We start from the raw sequence: 15,766 nt of genomic DNA, 5'->3' as shown, positions 1-15,766 counted from the left end.
ATTAGTAATGGGTGCACTTAAACCAATGCTGAACATGGCTTAGCTGCAAGCATGGCCAAGGACAAATGATTTTCAGCATCTCTTCGGAAACATCTGTATATCCATTGCTGACACCTGTTGTCAGAAAGGAATATGTTTCCTAGTGTAGGGAAGGCTTATGAGACTATGACCTTCCACACAGTTGTTGCATACCTAAAAAACTTGTAGAAAAGTTCATCTATTCTCCACTTCTCAGGCTATGTACACACTGATGGCAGCAAATTCACCGTCATCAGATCAATTTTTCCAGATCGATTGAACAGCAGTGAAGACATGCTCAATCGATCTGGAAGTCGATCTATTAAAACCACCTCCAAAAAAAGTGTAGCACTGTGTCAACGGGAACACATTTCCCATCGGCGCAGCACAGTGGAGACTCCACACTACAGGGAAGTTACAAAGTCGATGGGAGTTACACAAGCTACACAGAGTAGCTTGCGTAACTCCCATTGACTGCTGCCGAATTTTGCCGGCAATGTAGACCTGCCCTCAGACAGCGAAATTCATTTCACCTGCACAAAGCCCAAGCAACTGGATCTTACTTGGAGGAAATGCTACCATGCCCTGCCTGGTACTGGATTTTGGGGGGTGAGATGCAAAGGGAATTGCTTGATGGTGAAAGCCTATCATCTTTGCCAACCTGGGGACAAATCAGAGGGATGCAGCACAGTCTTGTCACATGGGCAAAGACCCTTTATGTTCCTTATGCAGTGAGTTCCAAGTAAATACAAATCCTGTGGTACCTTTCTTGACCCATCCATATACCCCTTTATGTAGAGTCAGTGTGGTGACACTGCCATGGCATGCCAGGAGCACACAGACAGTCACCACAAAACTACTCTACTGGCAGCCCCACACGCACAAAGCCCCAAGTCTATTTGTGTTGCCCCACTAAAATAGGGTGAGTTTTCAGTTTTCATAAACAGTGAACAACAAATTTGCACAAATGAATTATGAGCATAAAACTGTTGTCTGCCTCCTCTTCCTATTCAGTTCCTCCAATAAGTTTTACTATGTCTACATTAACTACTGTTATACAGTATTAATATTTAAGCTTGTTCACTCCTCCATCCTCACCACAAACATACCACATGAGCAAGACTCAGGGAATTATATATTATGATATTGAGGCAGATATGAGAAATAACAACTTGCAACAGGCTAACCAAGTCCCTTTTCAATGAAATTCATTTCAGTCTAGAAATTTTATTGTTCATTCACTTATGACCTCAGGGAGCAGATGAAGCAGAATACATTAATTTCTCACTCTCTGTGCTGGAGGTTTATCAAAACCCAGAAAGACAGCTGTACGCAGATGGAATAAACAAATACCAGGTTCAAAAGGTAAAACCATTTTGTCAAGATAAAAATGAGGTAAGTTATTCAAACTTAGTATCTTGGAATATTTGTGAGAAATTCTCTGTCGTACTGATGACCCCTTTATATGGTAATACAGTTTTGCAGAGTTGATCTAGAATGATCTCTATACCTGTACAAGTTCTTTCAAAGAACAATACAATTAGAATATAAAGAATGCAATACAGTCTGCAATATATGAAAGCACAGCATATGCTATTCATATTATCTTGGGTTGTTTTATTGTTCATATTATCTTTGGTTTATCTCTCAACACACACAACACCAGTGCTAATGATAATTACTTGTGTGCATCAGCAAGAAAATATATTCCCTCACTGTTAAATTCTTCCAATCAACTTTACAAAATAGACTAGCTATAATATTGCAGTTTTCACTTCCTGGTCACATGGGCAATAAAGGGCTCCCAACTTAGGCCCTGATCCTGTAAAAACTTACACACATACTTAACTCTATGCACAGTAAGCAGTCACACTCAAGACAATAGGACTGCTCAGAGGCCCTGATTTAAAGCCCAGTGAAGTCACTGGAAAGCCTCTCATTGCCTTTGATGGGCTTTGCAGTGTGTAAATTAAACCTGCACATAAGTCTTTGGAGGATCAGGCCCTCACTGAGCAAATTTCTTTTTTGTGTTTTACCGAGGCATTCATGCAGTTATCTGTTTACAATAAAAATATATTTCTGGATACTTCGAGCTCTATTGTGATGAAAAATTAAATGATTGTTACCATTTTAATTAAAATAGCTCAGACTTGAAGATTTTTACTTGAATTTGGAAGTTAATTTCTTACATTTTTAGTGTTGGCATATTTTAGGCATGCATGGATTCTTCTGTCTCCTAAGAGTAATTCTGCATTATTCAGCTAAATTCCATGAGAACCAGGAGGATTTCATTTTCTGATTCCTGCATCTCCAACTCAAATCAGAGATTTTGCAAGATCACAGTGTAAAAGTGATGGAGTGGCCGGGGAAAAGAACTATGAACAGAATACAATTTTCAATGTAAGGGTAGCAGCCTCATGGGCTCTCATTCTCCTGACTGTAGACTTGAAATCTGATAACAGGAAAACCTTGGGTTGTTACAGTATGTGCCACACCACTGCAACAGTGTAATTCTGATAATGCTCCTACAGAGGGACATGAAAAGCATCAAGCCAAAGTTGTTCTAGTATCGTCTTGCTAACATATTATTGTCTGAATGCTCATTTCAGAATGCCGCTTTATATTGCTCCTATTCCCTCTCTCAGGTGCATGTCAAAAGAGAGAGAAAACTCTGGGTCCCCAAGGAGAATTTTTGCTCCACAGAGCTACACTAGTATAAAGCAATGAGAATCAGGCCCCAGCTATTTATTTTGTATGACAGCTTTGATATAAACTATATCAAAAATATTTTACGAAGATCAATAGTAGAGTATGAGAGAAACTTCTTATTTGGGATGTATACGCAGGAAAAGATAGATATGTTTTTTAATGAAATTTGAGAGTCTGTCAAATGGAGAAAAGCATTCTAGAGTGGTGAAATATTGTGATGGGATGAAGGTGACACAAGTGTTAGACTGGCAAAGGGAATCCTGAGGGAAGCAAGAAAGACAAGGTTTTGAGAAAGCTTTGGGCAACTGCATCCATGAAGAGTTTTGAAATAAAGAAGGGTACACCTTGAACTAGATCTTGGAATGATTGGGCTGCCAATTTGAGGATGAAGATTATGTGGCCATACTTCTTAAAACATGTGAAAAGGAAGGCTGCTGCATTCCACAAATCCTGACGTATGGAGAGAGCTAGGACTGTGGAGAAGGGAGTTCATATAGCAAAGCAGAAGGAGAAGAAGACAGAGTGGGATTTCAGATAATGATAAAGTATGTACAGTATTTTTATATGAGAGGTTGTAACGGTTATGAATAACAGATGCATGCGGTATTTACTTGTATCTAGGTAAGCATATTATTTACCCTAGAGACTGGAGCAGTTCTAAGATATTATGATGATAGTTTTATGATATGTTAGGTCAATGAGTATTTTGGCAAGCACACTAATACTGAAAATGTCATCTATGTCTCAGTTACAAAATGCATTTTGATCTAGTAAACTATTAACTGTTTCTATAACATAGGTCTTGTCTACACTGTGGGTTAATGTGCATTAGGGGGGTGTAATTTCAAAAGTGAACTAGCATGTTGTGCATTAATTTGTCCATGTACACCCTGCTGATGTACACAAAATATTCCCTAGTATGCTTTAATCTAGTGCACCAGAATGGTCTACACAGAGCACATTAGTGCTTTTTAGAAATCACATCACTGTAGTGTGCCACCATATAGACAAGCCCATACTGTTAGACTATATTTAGCTCTTTCTTAGTTCTGAGATTAAGGTTCCCCCAGGTCTTTGTGATTCTTTCCAATATCCTACACAAGTTTCATATAAAAGTAGGTCTCACATATGCAGCAAACATGCTTGCTAAATATTAAATTGTTAGAACCTCCCAAATGGTTTAAAAATGCAAATTTTGGAACAGTCCTTTCAAGACGTTTGTGCAAGAATACATTTATTTTACAACATTGAAAAAGTATTTAGCCATTTTTTAATGACAAAAAGTGCCAAGAGCAAGAGCAAAAATTCGACTGCCTGGTTACAAATGTCTTTTTAAAATGTCCCTGCCCCTAAAAAAGCCAAAAACAAAACACAACCCCAAACAGAATTAACAGAATCATGAAAATGTTGATAGAAAACTTAGTTATCAAATCATGTCTGTGGCACTTAAAAATAGATCTGTTGTTTGTATATAGTGCACAATCATTTGATGGAAACTGGAACTACTGTACTTTTATGGCCAGATTTTTGAAAGAGCTCATTGATAAAAATGGGAACTGCGGAGTACTTTTAAAAATCTGGGCCAGATTAAACCAAGCATCATTTATATCGTCTTAAATTTATGTTGCCTTAAATTTCACCTTCAAGAAAACAGAGTGAAATCCCCATGGATTCAAACGTCTAAGAGATACTATTCAGGATTCCAATTTACTTTTTACAGATTGAAGTGATGAGTAGGAGGTTATTGGGCCAGATGCTTGGCCCACTATGCTCCCTTTAAAGGCAGCATGATGACCTTGATGACCTCATCTGCTGGAATGGTTTCTCAGGGCTAGAGTACCTGGGCACAGACATAGAACAAGTTTACAACTGCTCCAAGTTACACTGGTTGCTGATGAGGGAGGGCAACAGTGATGTAAAATCACCTTCCCTTACCTCTGGTTCTGCACAGAACACAGCTCTGCTGGACCAGAGAATCTGAGTCACTGTTTTACATTCTGCTTAATTCATATTTTCTTCCCTTTCAAGTTCTTTTGGACTTCAAAAGTTTAATTATTACTATTTAAGTATATTATAGTGAGTCTAGAGGTCCCAATCAGGATCCTATTGTACTAGGTGCTATACAAACACGTAAATCTATGAGAACTGGAGCTGAATTGTGTGCTTGGTTCTGCATGCAAACCTCCTATTAAAATCAACAGGAACTGCAAACATATAGGTAAAGACAAAATTATATCCCATGAGTTTTTAAGAAAGAAGAAATATTTGATCAAGTTGTAAGTGAACACGTGTTCTCATGTGTATATTTGTTAAACCAATCTCAAACTCACGTGCATCCAGCTGATAAAATAGGAAGAGCATGGGTTTGCTAGTGGTCATTACATAGTTGTGGTGTGTTCTTGCCCTATCTACTTTAGTTAGCAATAGCTTGCAATGAACTATTTAGACAGTGTTATTTATGACCTAAATATAATACTGTAGCTAGAGGAAATCATCCAAACACTAGATATGGTGCTTATTGTTTTGAGCAGAGGACATGAATATACAGCATTGGCTGAATAAACATCTAGACAAAAAAGGCTGATGTTACTAATCTATTAAATGATATATTCAGCTCACAATAAGCAGTCAGGGAGGACAGACAGACAGACACAAAACCAAACAAACCCAAGACCATTTTCTAGGGGAATTAGAAATAATAAAATAAACAAGCCAGGATCACAACAGGACATCCAAAAATATTTTAAGAATGATCAAACTTCAGAAACAGAGGATCTCTCTGAGAATTCCAAAGGAAGCAGCAAAGGAAATAAGGGAACATTTAACAGATACATTTAAATTATCTGGAAACAAGGAAAACATCATAGTCAGAGTAGGAAGAGGAGATTGTAACAAGCAGAAAATTGCACATGTAAATCCTGTGGGCACAGAGATAAGACAAGACCCCTAGGTCTCTATTTTAAAACAAAAGAGAGAGAAGGGATGAGATGGATCAGCACAGTTGAGGAATGCAACACTTTGAATAAGACCGACGCTACCAGGCTACTCCAACAGAACCACAGAATCTCTATGGTTACTTCCATGCTTGAATAATAGGAGTGTAACAGTAGGAATATACTACCGACCACCTGACCAGGATGTTGACAGTAATTGTAAAATGTTCATGAAGATAAAAGAGGATATAAAAATAGAAAACCCAGTAATAATGTGGATTTCAACTATCTCCATGTTGCCTGGGAACATGTCACCTCAGGACAGGATGCAGAGATAAAATTTCTAGACCCATTAATGACTACTTCTTGGGGAAAGGCAATTCTTGATTTAGTCCTAAGTGGAGCACAGGAACTGGTCCAAGAGGTGAGTATAGCTGAACTGTTCAGTAATAGCAGCCATAATGTAATTAATTTTAACATCCTTGTAAAGGGAATAATGCCAAGGAAACCTGCCACAGTAGCATTTAACTTCAGAAAGTTAGGGGAAAGCCTGAAATTCTGCATGCAAACTTTCAAAAAATTCCAGAATAGAGGCTCAAACTAGTTATATTATATAAATAAATATGTACATTTCCCGCTCCCACCCATAAAAAAAAACAAAAAAACAAAAAAAACAAAAACAAAAAAACCCAAAAAACAAAGAACCAAAGCAAAAACCAGTATGAGGACTAAAAAATGTCACCATGGCTAAACAGAGTAAAAGAAGTAGTTAGAGACAAAAAGACATCCTTTAAAATCTGGAAGTCAAATCCTACTCAGGAAAATAGAAAGGAACATAAATTCTGACAAATCAAGTGTTAAAGTTTAATTAGGCAGGCCAAAAAAATATTGAAGAGCAACTAGAAAAGACACAAAAACACACAGCAAAAATATTTTTAAGTACATGAGAGGCAGGAAACCTGCCAAACAATCAATGGGGCAACTGGATGGAGGTAGTAAAGGAGCACTTAAGAAAGACAAGGCCATCGTGGAGAAGCCAAATGAATTTTTTGCATTAGTCTTCACTGTAGAGGATTCAAGGGAGATTCCCACACCTGAGCCATTTTTTTAGGTGACAAATCTGAGGATCTGTCACAAAGGGAGGTGTCAAATATAGATAGTTTTGGAACAAATTGATAAACTGAACTGTATTAAGTCACCAGGACAAGATGGTGTTCTGAAGGAACTCATACTTGAAATTGCAGAACTACTAACTGTGGTATGTAACCTATTGCTTAAATCAGCCTCTGTAGCAGGTGATTGGCAGATAACTAATGTACACCATTTTTAAAAAAGGCTTCAGAGGCGATCCTGGCACTTACAGGCCAATAAGCCTAATTTCAGTACCAGATACTTTAGAATTGGAAAAAATACAAAGATGGGGAACCTTCCATATGAGGAGAGATTAAAAAGACTTGAACTATAGGAAAAAAAAGAGGTCAAAATCACAAATGAATTATCAGACCCAACAAAATTAATAGGCAACAGATTTAAAATAAAAGAAATAAAAGTACTGCTTCACACAACACACAGTCTACCTATGGAACTCATTGCTGGGGATGTGTAACTGGATTCAAAAAAGAATTAGATAAATTCATGAAGGATAGGTCCATCAATGGCTATTAGCAAATGCAACCCCATGCTCTATGTATCCCTAGATAAGACATTGTGCTACTTGTGTACTCAACAAGCTTGATATGGAATATTTGAGACAGAAACATGGAACCCCAAAATGCCGTTTTTAGAGAATAATTTTTCAGAGTGAAACCACACTTGAGAAAAAACAATTATTTCTATTTTTTTGTTTTGTTTTTAAAAAAAATTGGACAACCATTTGGGTTAAAAAGCATTGTGGTTTAATGAACTGAGAATAAGACTAGAAACCAGACAACTATGAGATCTAATCCTATCTCTGTTACTGGTTCATAATGTAGCCTCACAAGTAACTTAACCTTTCTGCTTCAGTTTTCCCATCTGAGAAAAAATGCACATGCCACTTATAGCTGTTGAGAGGGTTAATATTTGTACAATGCTTTCAATACGCAAAGCTAATTATTCTTGTAAAAGATTAATTTGCTATCTCAAGATGGACTTAGCTTCATCGCCTCCTCCCCTCCTAAAGCTTTCTTCTTTTTCCATATATTAAAAGAAAGAGAACATTTTAATACTTTATCAGAGTTACTCATACCTTTATCACTTCCATAATAATAGAAGATTGTTCTACTGAGAGCACACCAACGCTTTTGCCATTCAAAGCCAAGAAAACTGTGGTCTGCAATTAATATACAATTTAGGTTAGATTGCTTTTATTGCATACATTTAACACAAATATATATATATACAATGTGTATTTCCTTTCAATGGGAAGAAAAGGAAAAGATGGAGTTGTATGCAATCGAAAGGAAAACTTGGAGTTAAAAAAAAAAAAAAAAGAGAACAAAAGAGAACTTGAAGACAGATAAACAGTAAAACAGGACACAGTCTTGTGTGCTATTAAATATGCAGAAACTATGAACAACTTTATAAATTCCTTCTAGAGTTGAAACAGCATTAAGCAGGTATTAATGTAAATATATAAGGATTTATTCAATCAAGGTAAATAGAGTGAACCAAAGCTAAGCTCAATATTTGCCTTCTTGAAGGACAATAAATCTTGATGCTCACTGAAATATGAAGTTAACATATGCATTGTTACATACATTCTTAATGTTTTCTTCAAAAATACTCGCAGGTCTGAATTGTGTCACACTAGAAACTCTCTGACTCATCACAGGGTTCCTCAGTCAATAACGAACCATGATTTTTTTCTTGTACGTCACAATACAAACTATTTGAAGTTTCCTCTTTTAGTTAGTGGTGTTGTGACAGATATGTCTATTTCCTGTCATGTCCTTGGGAGTCCTTATTGAATTCATTTTGAGTATATTTGGGATCCATTATATTAAATGAATGGTTTATGTATTATCATGGGCTGGGATTGTATGTAACCACTCAGGGGAAAATGTGAGACCTGGGGGTTCAAAGGACGATATTGAACCATGTGCCGGACAAGAATGGATTTTTGGAACAAAACGTGGTATGTGGTTTTCTTGGATAACATCCAGGGGGAGGTGAATGCAAATTCCTCATCTCTGATTATACAAAAACCCAACCTTATGAAGTTATGCCCTCAGTCTTTCAAATCAACAAAGGGTTTCTCCATGGTTACAAGTACATAACTCTGTCAGATTCAGAACTAGGATGACCGTAAAGCATTGAGCCTTTCCTTTATACAGCTTGGGTCTTTGTCTGCTGATTACCTGTTATATGAGGCCAAAAGCAAAGGTCCAAGCTGTATAAAGGAAAGGCTGAATGCTTTGTGGTCATCCTAGTTCTGAATCTGAAACAGTTATGTACTTGTAACCATGGAAAAACCCCTTTGTCGGTTTTGAAGGACTGACATCTACCAGAGCCTCAGGCTGCAATTGAGGTGACCTCTAGTAAGGTTTTTAGGATGTGTCTAGGTTCTTCTATTGTTTTTAATGTGTTCTCTGTAATACTTTCACCTTAAGAGTAAATGTGTTTGCATGGAAAGGGCTGTGTGGTAATATAACCGTGGGCAATTACACTCTTTATGGCCTCCAAGGAGAAAGTAAAGTACAGCCACCGGCTGTTTAGGCCAGTTGGCTTTCTGGGGATAACATAGCATAGGCAGGAGAATGTGTAGCTTGAAAAAACCTCGGTCAGGAGGGAGAGACACACATGTCTCTGCCCAAGAGAGATGATGGCTGAGGAGCTGGAAGCCTAGAGCGGATGTCCTCAAGGGAACACAGAAGGGGAATACAGGCGCAAAGTGTCCCAAACTGTGAGAGGTGTTATGAGAACTCAATATTTATTGCCTTATTTCAACCTTCTCCGTGTAATCTAGCGTGTACACACACACACACACACAGATGAATATATAAAAGTAAACTCAACATTTTAATAAAGCCAGTTTACTTTACCTTTTCTGCGTTTTTCAAGGTATCCAGCCTTGAGAACAAATTGAAGGTCCTGAGCAGCAATAGGAGGAAACTGGTTCCCTGAAAGAAAGAAAAAAGTGTTATAAACCACTATTTTTCAAGCTAAACGTTAGTCTATCTATATTTATAAGAGCTGGCTGATTTTACACTGGTGGTGCTAAGTAGCTATTAGAAGAATAGAATTTTATTCACTACCATTCCAGATCATTTTAGCTAAACAGTCTCAAGTATAATGACAAAGCTGTTGGTTGCATTGCTATGCCAGTGCAGTGACAGGGAAATTATAGCTGTGAACCAGCCCCTCAAGTCCCCAAGATGGGGGGTGGGAAGGGAAATCTGTATCTGCTTTCGAGACAAGATAAAAATTCAACAAGTTATGTTAATCTAGAGGATGTTGGTTTGCATTTTAAAATACACTGTTTACAGTGAGCTGTTTAGTAAAATGAGTGTTTTCAAATGCTTGTATAGAAGCAAAGGTCCTTAAATACCTTAGATACAATTATTAACTGTGATTAAATGCAGAATTTAATTTTTGGCCATCATAATCTCCAAGTGCCTAACAAAAATCTACTGCAACAGTCTACAAAGCGTGCACACACATGCTATGCTGTTTAGAAAGAAAGGAACCAGATGAAGGGATGATAAAAAGCGATGTCCTGTTATTGACAGATAATGTATAATTTGTACTACATTAGGAAAGCACTGTTTCACAAATAGACAGTACTTGGGGATATTGGACAGACAAAACAAACACACTGTTCACAAGTTGCCCTAGCTCCTTCTCTTTTATGGGCATTGTTATTCTCTGTAAAATGACCAATGTATTCAGTTATATTTGTGCTTTTCCCCCCCTCTATTGTTAGCTCACAGCTAGAAGTGTGAGATTTTAATACTCTAGATTAAACTGGAAAGCTAGAGGCTGAAGATCTTATTTAACAAATTAATTTCAAATCTTCAGAAATGTGGAATCAATTTTTTAAATTCTAAAATATTAATATAAAATATAAAGAGCAGAAATACAGCTTTAGATGTGTCTGATCATTCATATATACAAATGTCCAGTTTTTCCACAAGTACAACAGCTATTCCGGGGAGAGAGGGAGCGGGGCTTAATATATTTGAGCATCAAAATGTAGTTTTTCTACTACTTATCATTAAATATTCATAATAGAGTCACTGTAGGTAGGCAGCAAATTTACATGGAAGCCATTTTTTATCAAAATTGTATACAGAACCTGGTTAGTAATACAGTGAAAAACACACTAATGATCACCATCAGAACACTACTTTGTTAACCATTGTGAAATATCCCATCTGGGAACCAAATTGTCTGACCTTGAGCTAAACACTATCTCTGTTAGGTAATCACTGCCTGCTGAGCCTTTGGGTGGTCACGTAAAACAGGATTCTACACATACCTATTCATCTTTGGGCAGTAGTTTTGTTAACAAAATGTATTTGCGATAGGGCAATAAAAATGTTAGCAAGAACAAGAGCAAACAAATAACTGAAGGCTACAAAAGAAATGTACCAAAAAGGGAAATAAACTCCCCTGAGAAATGCAAAACTTTCAAACAGTAAAAACAAAATATATGGTTAAGTAACACACAATGTACAAAAGTGTATTAAAATTCCAACTACTACAAAATTGTGTTTTGACATTCAGTATTATACTATTACCTTTTTTATTTCTAAATATTGTATGTTAAGACTATTATTATTTCAACTCCTGTGGAATTTATGACTAACACGTTAAAAACAAAAGAGTTATGTGCTACATGCATGAAAGCATGTGTCCATAAGAACTGCATTTGGGAATTTAACACAGGACATTCAACTATTTGGAACATGGGGAATTCATTATTTAAGAAGCTGATCTAATTTTTATAATAAAATACCTGGTTATTAATTGATGAAAGCACACAAATGGCTTCTGGCTAAAGATCTATAGCTATTGGGCAGATACACCTTAACGCAATCACAGCTATACTGAAAAATTATCCATTTCATAATGCAAATCTCTGTCTGGGAAAAGATGGGGAAGAAGACTTCAGAAACAGCCTTAGTGTGCTGCTGTAAATTGGTCATTGGGAGGCATCAGTGTGCAGCACTTCCAGCTTTACCTCCTCCTGTAAGGCTTGTTATACACTAGTCCAAACTCTGCATCAACAAAGATGGGGGAAGGGAAAAACCTAATCTTTCAAACCAATTAACTATTTTTGCTTCTTTTAAATACATTTTAAGTACAAGACCTTTAAAACATTATTTGGTTTCCAATTTTATGCAAGGTATATGTTTTGTTGTATGGGGGGAAAGGGAGTTGGGGGGGGGGGGGGGAATTTGCAGGGGATTATATAGCATCCATAAGAAGGATCAGATCAATAGACATGGAAAATGAAGACCTTTATCTACAGGCCAAGAAAAGCACTGACAGTGATTTCTCCACACTGTCCTGACCATAGCTGGAACCCGCCTTCAGTGGAATAGAGGTGAGTTTAGGCTCCATACCAATTCCATCCTTATCTCTGCTGAGATTGCCAACTTAGTGCCGACTGTGATGGTGGTGGTTTCTGGGATGCAGACATTAGTCCGCAGAGAACTAGAACGAAAACAAAGTCATTTCACTTGGGGTACTAAACAGCCTACTGCAGCAGAGTACCCACCCTGGTTCAGCTGCTCACTGCATTATGAGCAGCAGATTCACCAAACAAGGAGCTGGTCAGTTTGACTAATGCCCAAAATCTATCCCTCCTGGAAGTGGAAAGTGACCAGATGCTTGTCAATTTCATGCTGTTGCTGGGGAAGTTTTAGAACAGAAGTAGGGTGGGGATGATGGGACAGACAAACACTACACAGACAGCAGAGATTTGGCATTTTCTTCTTTCTTTCCCTTCCACAGCCAGGAAGGGGGGAGAGAGAATCAGGAACCAAGAGGTCAAAGAAGAAAGAGTAAGGAGCATGGCCTCTCAAGTCTCAACAGCTGTGGGTGGTGTGTGTGTGTGTGTGGCGGGGTGAGGGAAAGCAAGACGACTTAAGCTTCCTTCACATCAAAATGAGAAGAGAGAGACTGAAACCTTGCCCCCAGCAACTGGCTGCTGGGGAGACTCCCAATCTTTCTATTCTGTCCCCATTCCTGCCTCCGTCTCTCCAGTTGTTATTGCCTTCTTGTGTGTATTAAATAAATAAATAGAAAATCTTTCGAGGAAGGTATATTAAATATGCACAGAAGCTGGTTTTCAGAATACTGTTTCCCTGTTCATTTTAAATAGACTAAGTTTACCATAAAGCTCTTAGATACTGCTAATGGAAGCCCACTGAAGTAACATTTTATTTTTATTACAGTTACAGCTAGAGGCCCCAGGTAAAAACAGGTCATTGTACTCAGTCCTGTACATACGCAAATTAAGACAGTTCCCTTCTCCAGAGACCAAATTCTGTATCAAGACCAACAGTGATATTTTTATATTGGTATTTTACAGATGAGGAACTGAGGCACAGAAAGATTAAGTGACTTGTCCAAGGTCATGCAGGAAGCCTTTAGCAGTCATGAACTGAACCCACAATTCCCAAGTCCCATTTCAGTGACCTAATAATTTTTCTCAAGACCATCCTTACTCTCCTTTGAGATGAAAACATTCTGATAGGGCCCAACTTTTGAGGGAAGATTAACTTCCACCCTCAGTATGCAGTTTAATATGAGGGAAGTCCAATTGTTTAATGTTAAAGGCTTCTCCTTCTTCTCACTCACAGACAGAGAGGAATCTCCCCATGCAGTTCTCCTCTTCACTCTGCTGGGGAGTGCTTCAGGCTTGAAGTTCTCCTTCATGGTTTCCCTAGGAATATTTTCTTCTGAGGAAGCCCTATAGGTGGTGGATGCTTAGGTCTGACTAGAGACATGCATAATCCCAGAGCGATGTTTACAAAGGTCAGCAAAACATCAGAAGAGTTTACAGAGAAGTTTACAAGGCCACACAAACCCCTCAAATTTGTCTTTTTTAAATTTTGCTCTATATTCATCATATTTTATACAAAATGGACCAGATTCTCTCCCTTGGTTCTGGTCCCTCTGTGCCAACTAAGCAGTTGGCAGCTCCTATATGTCCTTAGCAGACAGGCTAAGAATTGTACCAGTGAGATACTCCCTGGAATGTAAAGCTGACTTCTACACTAACCACTTTCCAGCCCTGTTATAGGGCGCTTATCAGAGTACAGCTTCACTGAGCAAATTCTCAGTGAGCCTCTGATCTTGTACAGGCCCTAGACTGCTGCACTTTATGCCAGGGCTAGAGCTACTGAAGCTTGATAATCAGGGAGCCAACTCCTTGAATACTCTCTGCCCCATCCTGTGCCCAATAGAGGTCAATACAAGAGTGAATCTGGCCCACTTTTTACTTTTAAATAGTGAATCACGTCACATGTTGCCTTAACTTATGATGTATGTGAAATTTAAATATGTATTACTTTTTTATTTCCAATGAATGTGAAGTTGTTACACTATATTATCAATACAAAGTAAATTAAAGAACACCGGGTCATGTTATACTGCGGTATGCGCCACTAGTAAGATATTTTATTTCTCCAATATGGGCTAAGGGAAACATAAAGCAAGAAATAATTAGAGGCCAATGCATTCTTAAGGGGTGCTTAGCGTGTTTATGGGAAGTTAAGCAGGTGAAGTGGAGATAAGTGTGATTCAGTAACAACTAAGTGCTCTATTATAGCTTGACTTCTCAGTAAAGCCTGTGACTGTGATTATAATAATAGTAAAAAGAACTTTTCCTCAAGAAAGAGCGATTCAACATCTTTTAGCCATCCTAAAAGGAAAACTGAAACTGAAAAATAATTTGTAAGGGAGTTTAAAGTTGTTTCAGCTTCTCACTCTTCCTCTGCAATTTTCTATTTTACAAAACACTGTTCTTTCTAAAAAATTATGTTTCTACTCTCTCTTCTTACTGTTTGGAAGATCCACACACACAAAAGGGAAACAAACAACACAGAACCACTTTCAATTATCTTTCACCAAAAACAAAAAGTGTATTTAGCCCAGCTCAGAAAATACAGAGGAAAGGCGCTAATTATAAAAAAGTGCATGCAGTCAACTAATATAAGATAAAAGCACCACTAAATGGGCACAATATTTCCATATTTCTTAATGGCAAATCTATCTACAAAATGATGAACAACGTCAGTTTCTCAGCCTAAAGGCTACTATAGCTCTTCTCAGACTGAAAGCTGACAAACTGTTTCTGGAAGCCTGTGTCAAATTTCAGCAAGGAAAGTGTATTGTCCCAGTAAGGAAAGTGGTGCATACCTTCTCTTTCCCAAAATGTACTTTCTTCATATATACCATTTCTCTTTAATCTCAAAATGAAACACTTGTCCTTTGCAAATAACTTACTGCAGAGAAATTTAATTGTCCTTGGAGCCTGCCAACTAGAATACAATGTGATTACACCTGTTGCCCAAAATGGTTAACCTACATAGATGTTTTTCATATGTTACATATATTTAAATCTTTCTTTTCTTTGGACATGTTCTCAAGAATGCCAATTTACATTTAATTAAAAAATATTTTCCCTGCTTCCAAAAGCTTTTTGTTAAGGGAATGTGATCAGCAGGTAAATTCACAAAGTCTCAGTAGCCTCATCAATTGTTTTCAACATCTTTAGAAGAATACTTTAGTAACATGCAAATGGAAGTAGCCTACTAACAGTCAGATAGCACAGTACACAGTTTTAAAGCAGCAAGATTTCAACCGTAAATATATTTCACAATGGACACCAAAACATAAGCCATCATATGTTTTCAAAGATGTCTCCAAGAAAAAGAAGCTGTGTCATGTAGCTCTTCAAACTGCTTCTTTCAAGGGTAGCTTGTGGCTTTGCTATGGAGCCATCTACTCTATAGCGTTGGCCACTTTGCTCTATAATAATGTCTTATTCATAATTTCCTTTGCATTCACTTGGCTCCTAAGAGAGGAATGTATTCAGATGATAAGGTTTCTCATTCAGGGATATTTAAACACAGTGTCATCTGTTTCTAGTTATTTAATTCTTTCTGGTTTTG

General features: G+C 37.5%; 1 protein-coding gene across 2 annotated transcripts in view; it reads right to left on the bottom strand.

Moving 5' to 3' along the window:
- Positions 1–15,766, bottom strand: part of SKAP2 (src kinase associated phosphoprotein 2) — a 142,455-nt gene that overhangs the window by 48,105 nt on the left and 78,584 nt on the right. For both annotated transcript variants that reach the window (XM_067562024.1, XM_067562023.1), the window contains exons 5-6: positions 9,683–9,760; positions 7,888–7,971 (exon numbers count right to left, since the gene is read on the bottom strand). In XM_067562024.1, the coding sequence (XP_067418125.1) occupies positions 7,888–7,971; positions 9,683–9,760 (162 nt within the window). The remainder of the gene's footprint in view (positions 1–7,887; positions 7,972–9,682; positions 9,761–15,766) is intronic.

Source organism: Emydura macquarii, unplaced genomic scaffold (assembly GCF_026122565.2).
Source record: "Emydura macquarii macquarii isolate MOO-44397 ecotype Brisbane River unplaced genomic scaffold, CSIRO-AGI_Emac_v2 contig_2422, whole genome shotgun sequence".
Classification (NCBI taxonomy): domain Eukaryota; kingdom Metazoa; phylum Chordata; order Testudines; family Chelidae; genus Emydura; species Emydura macquarii.
Note: the sequence above shows the minus strand (reverse complement) of the source record. Positions and strands in the feature narration are given on the sequence as shown.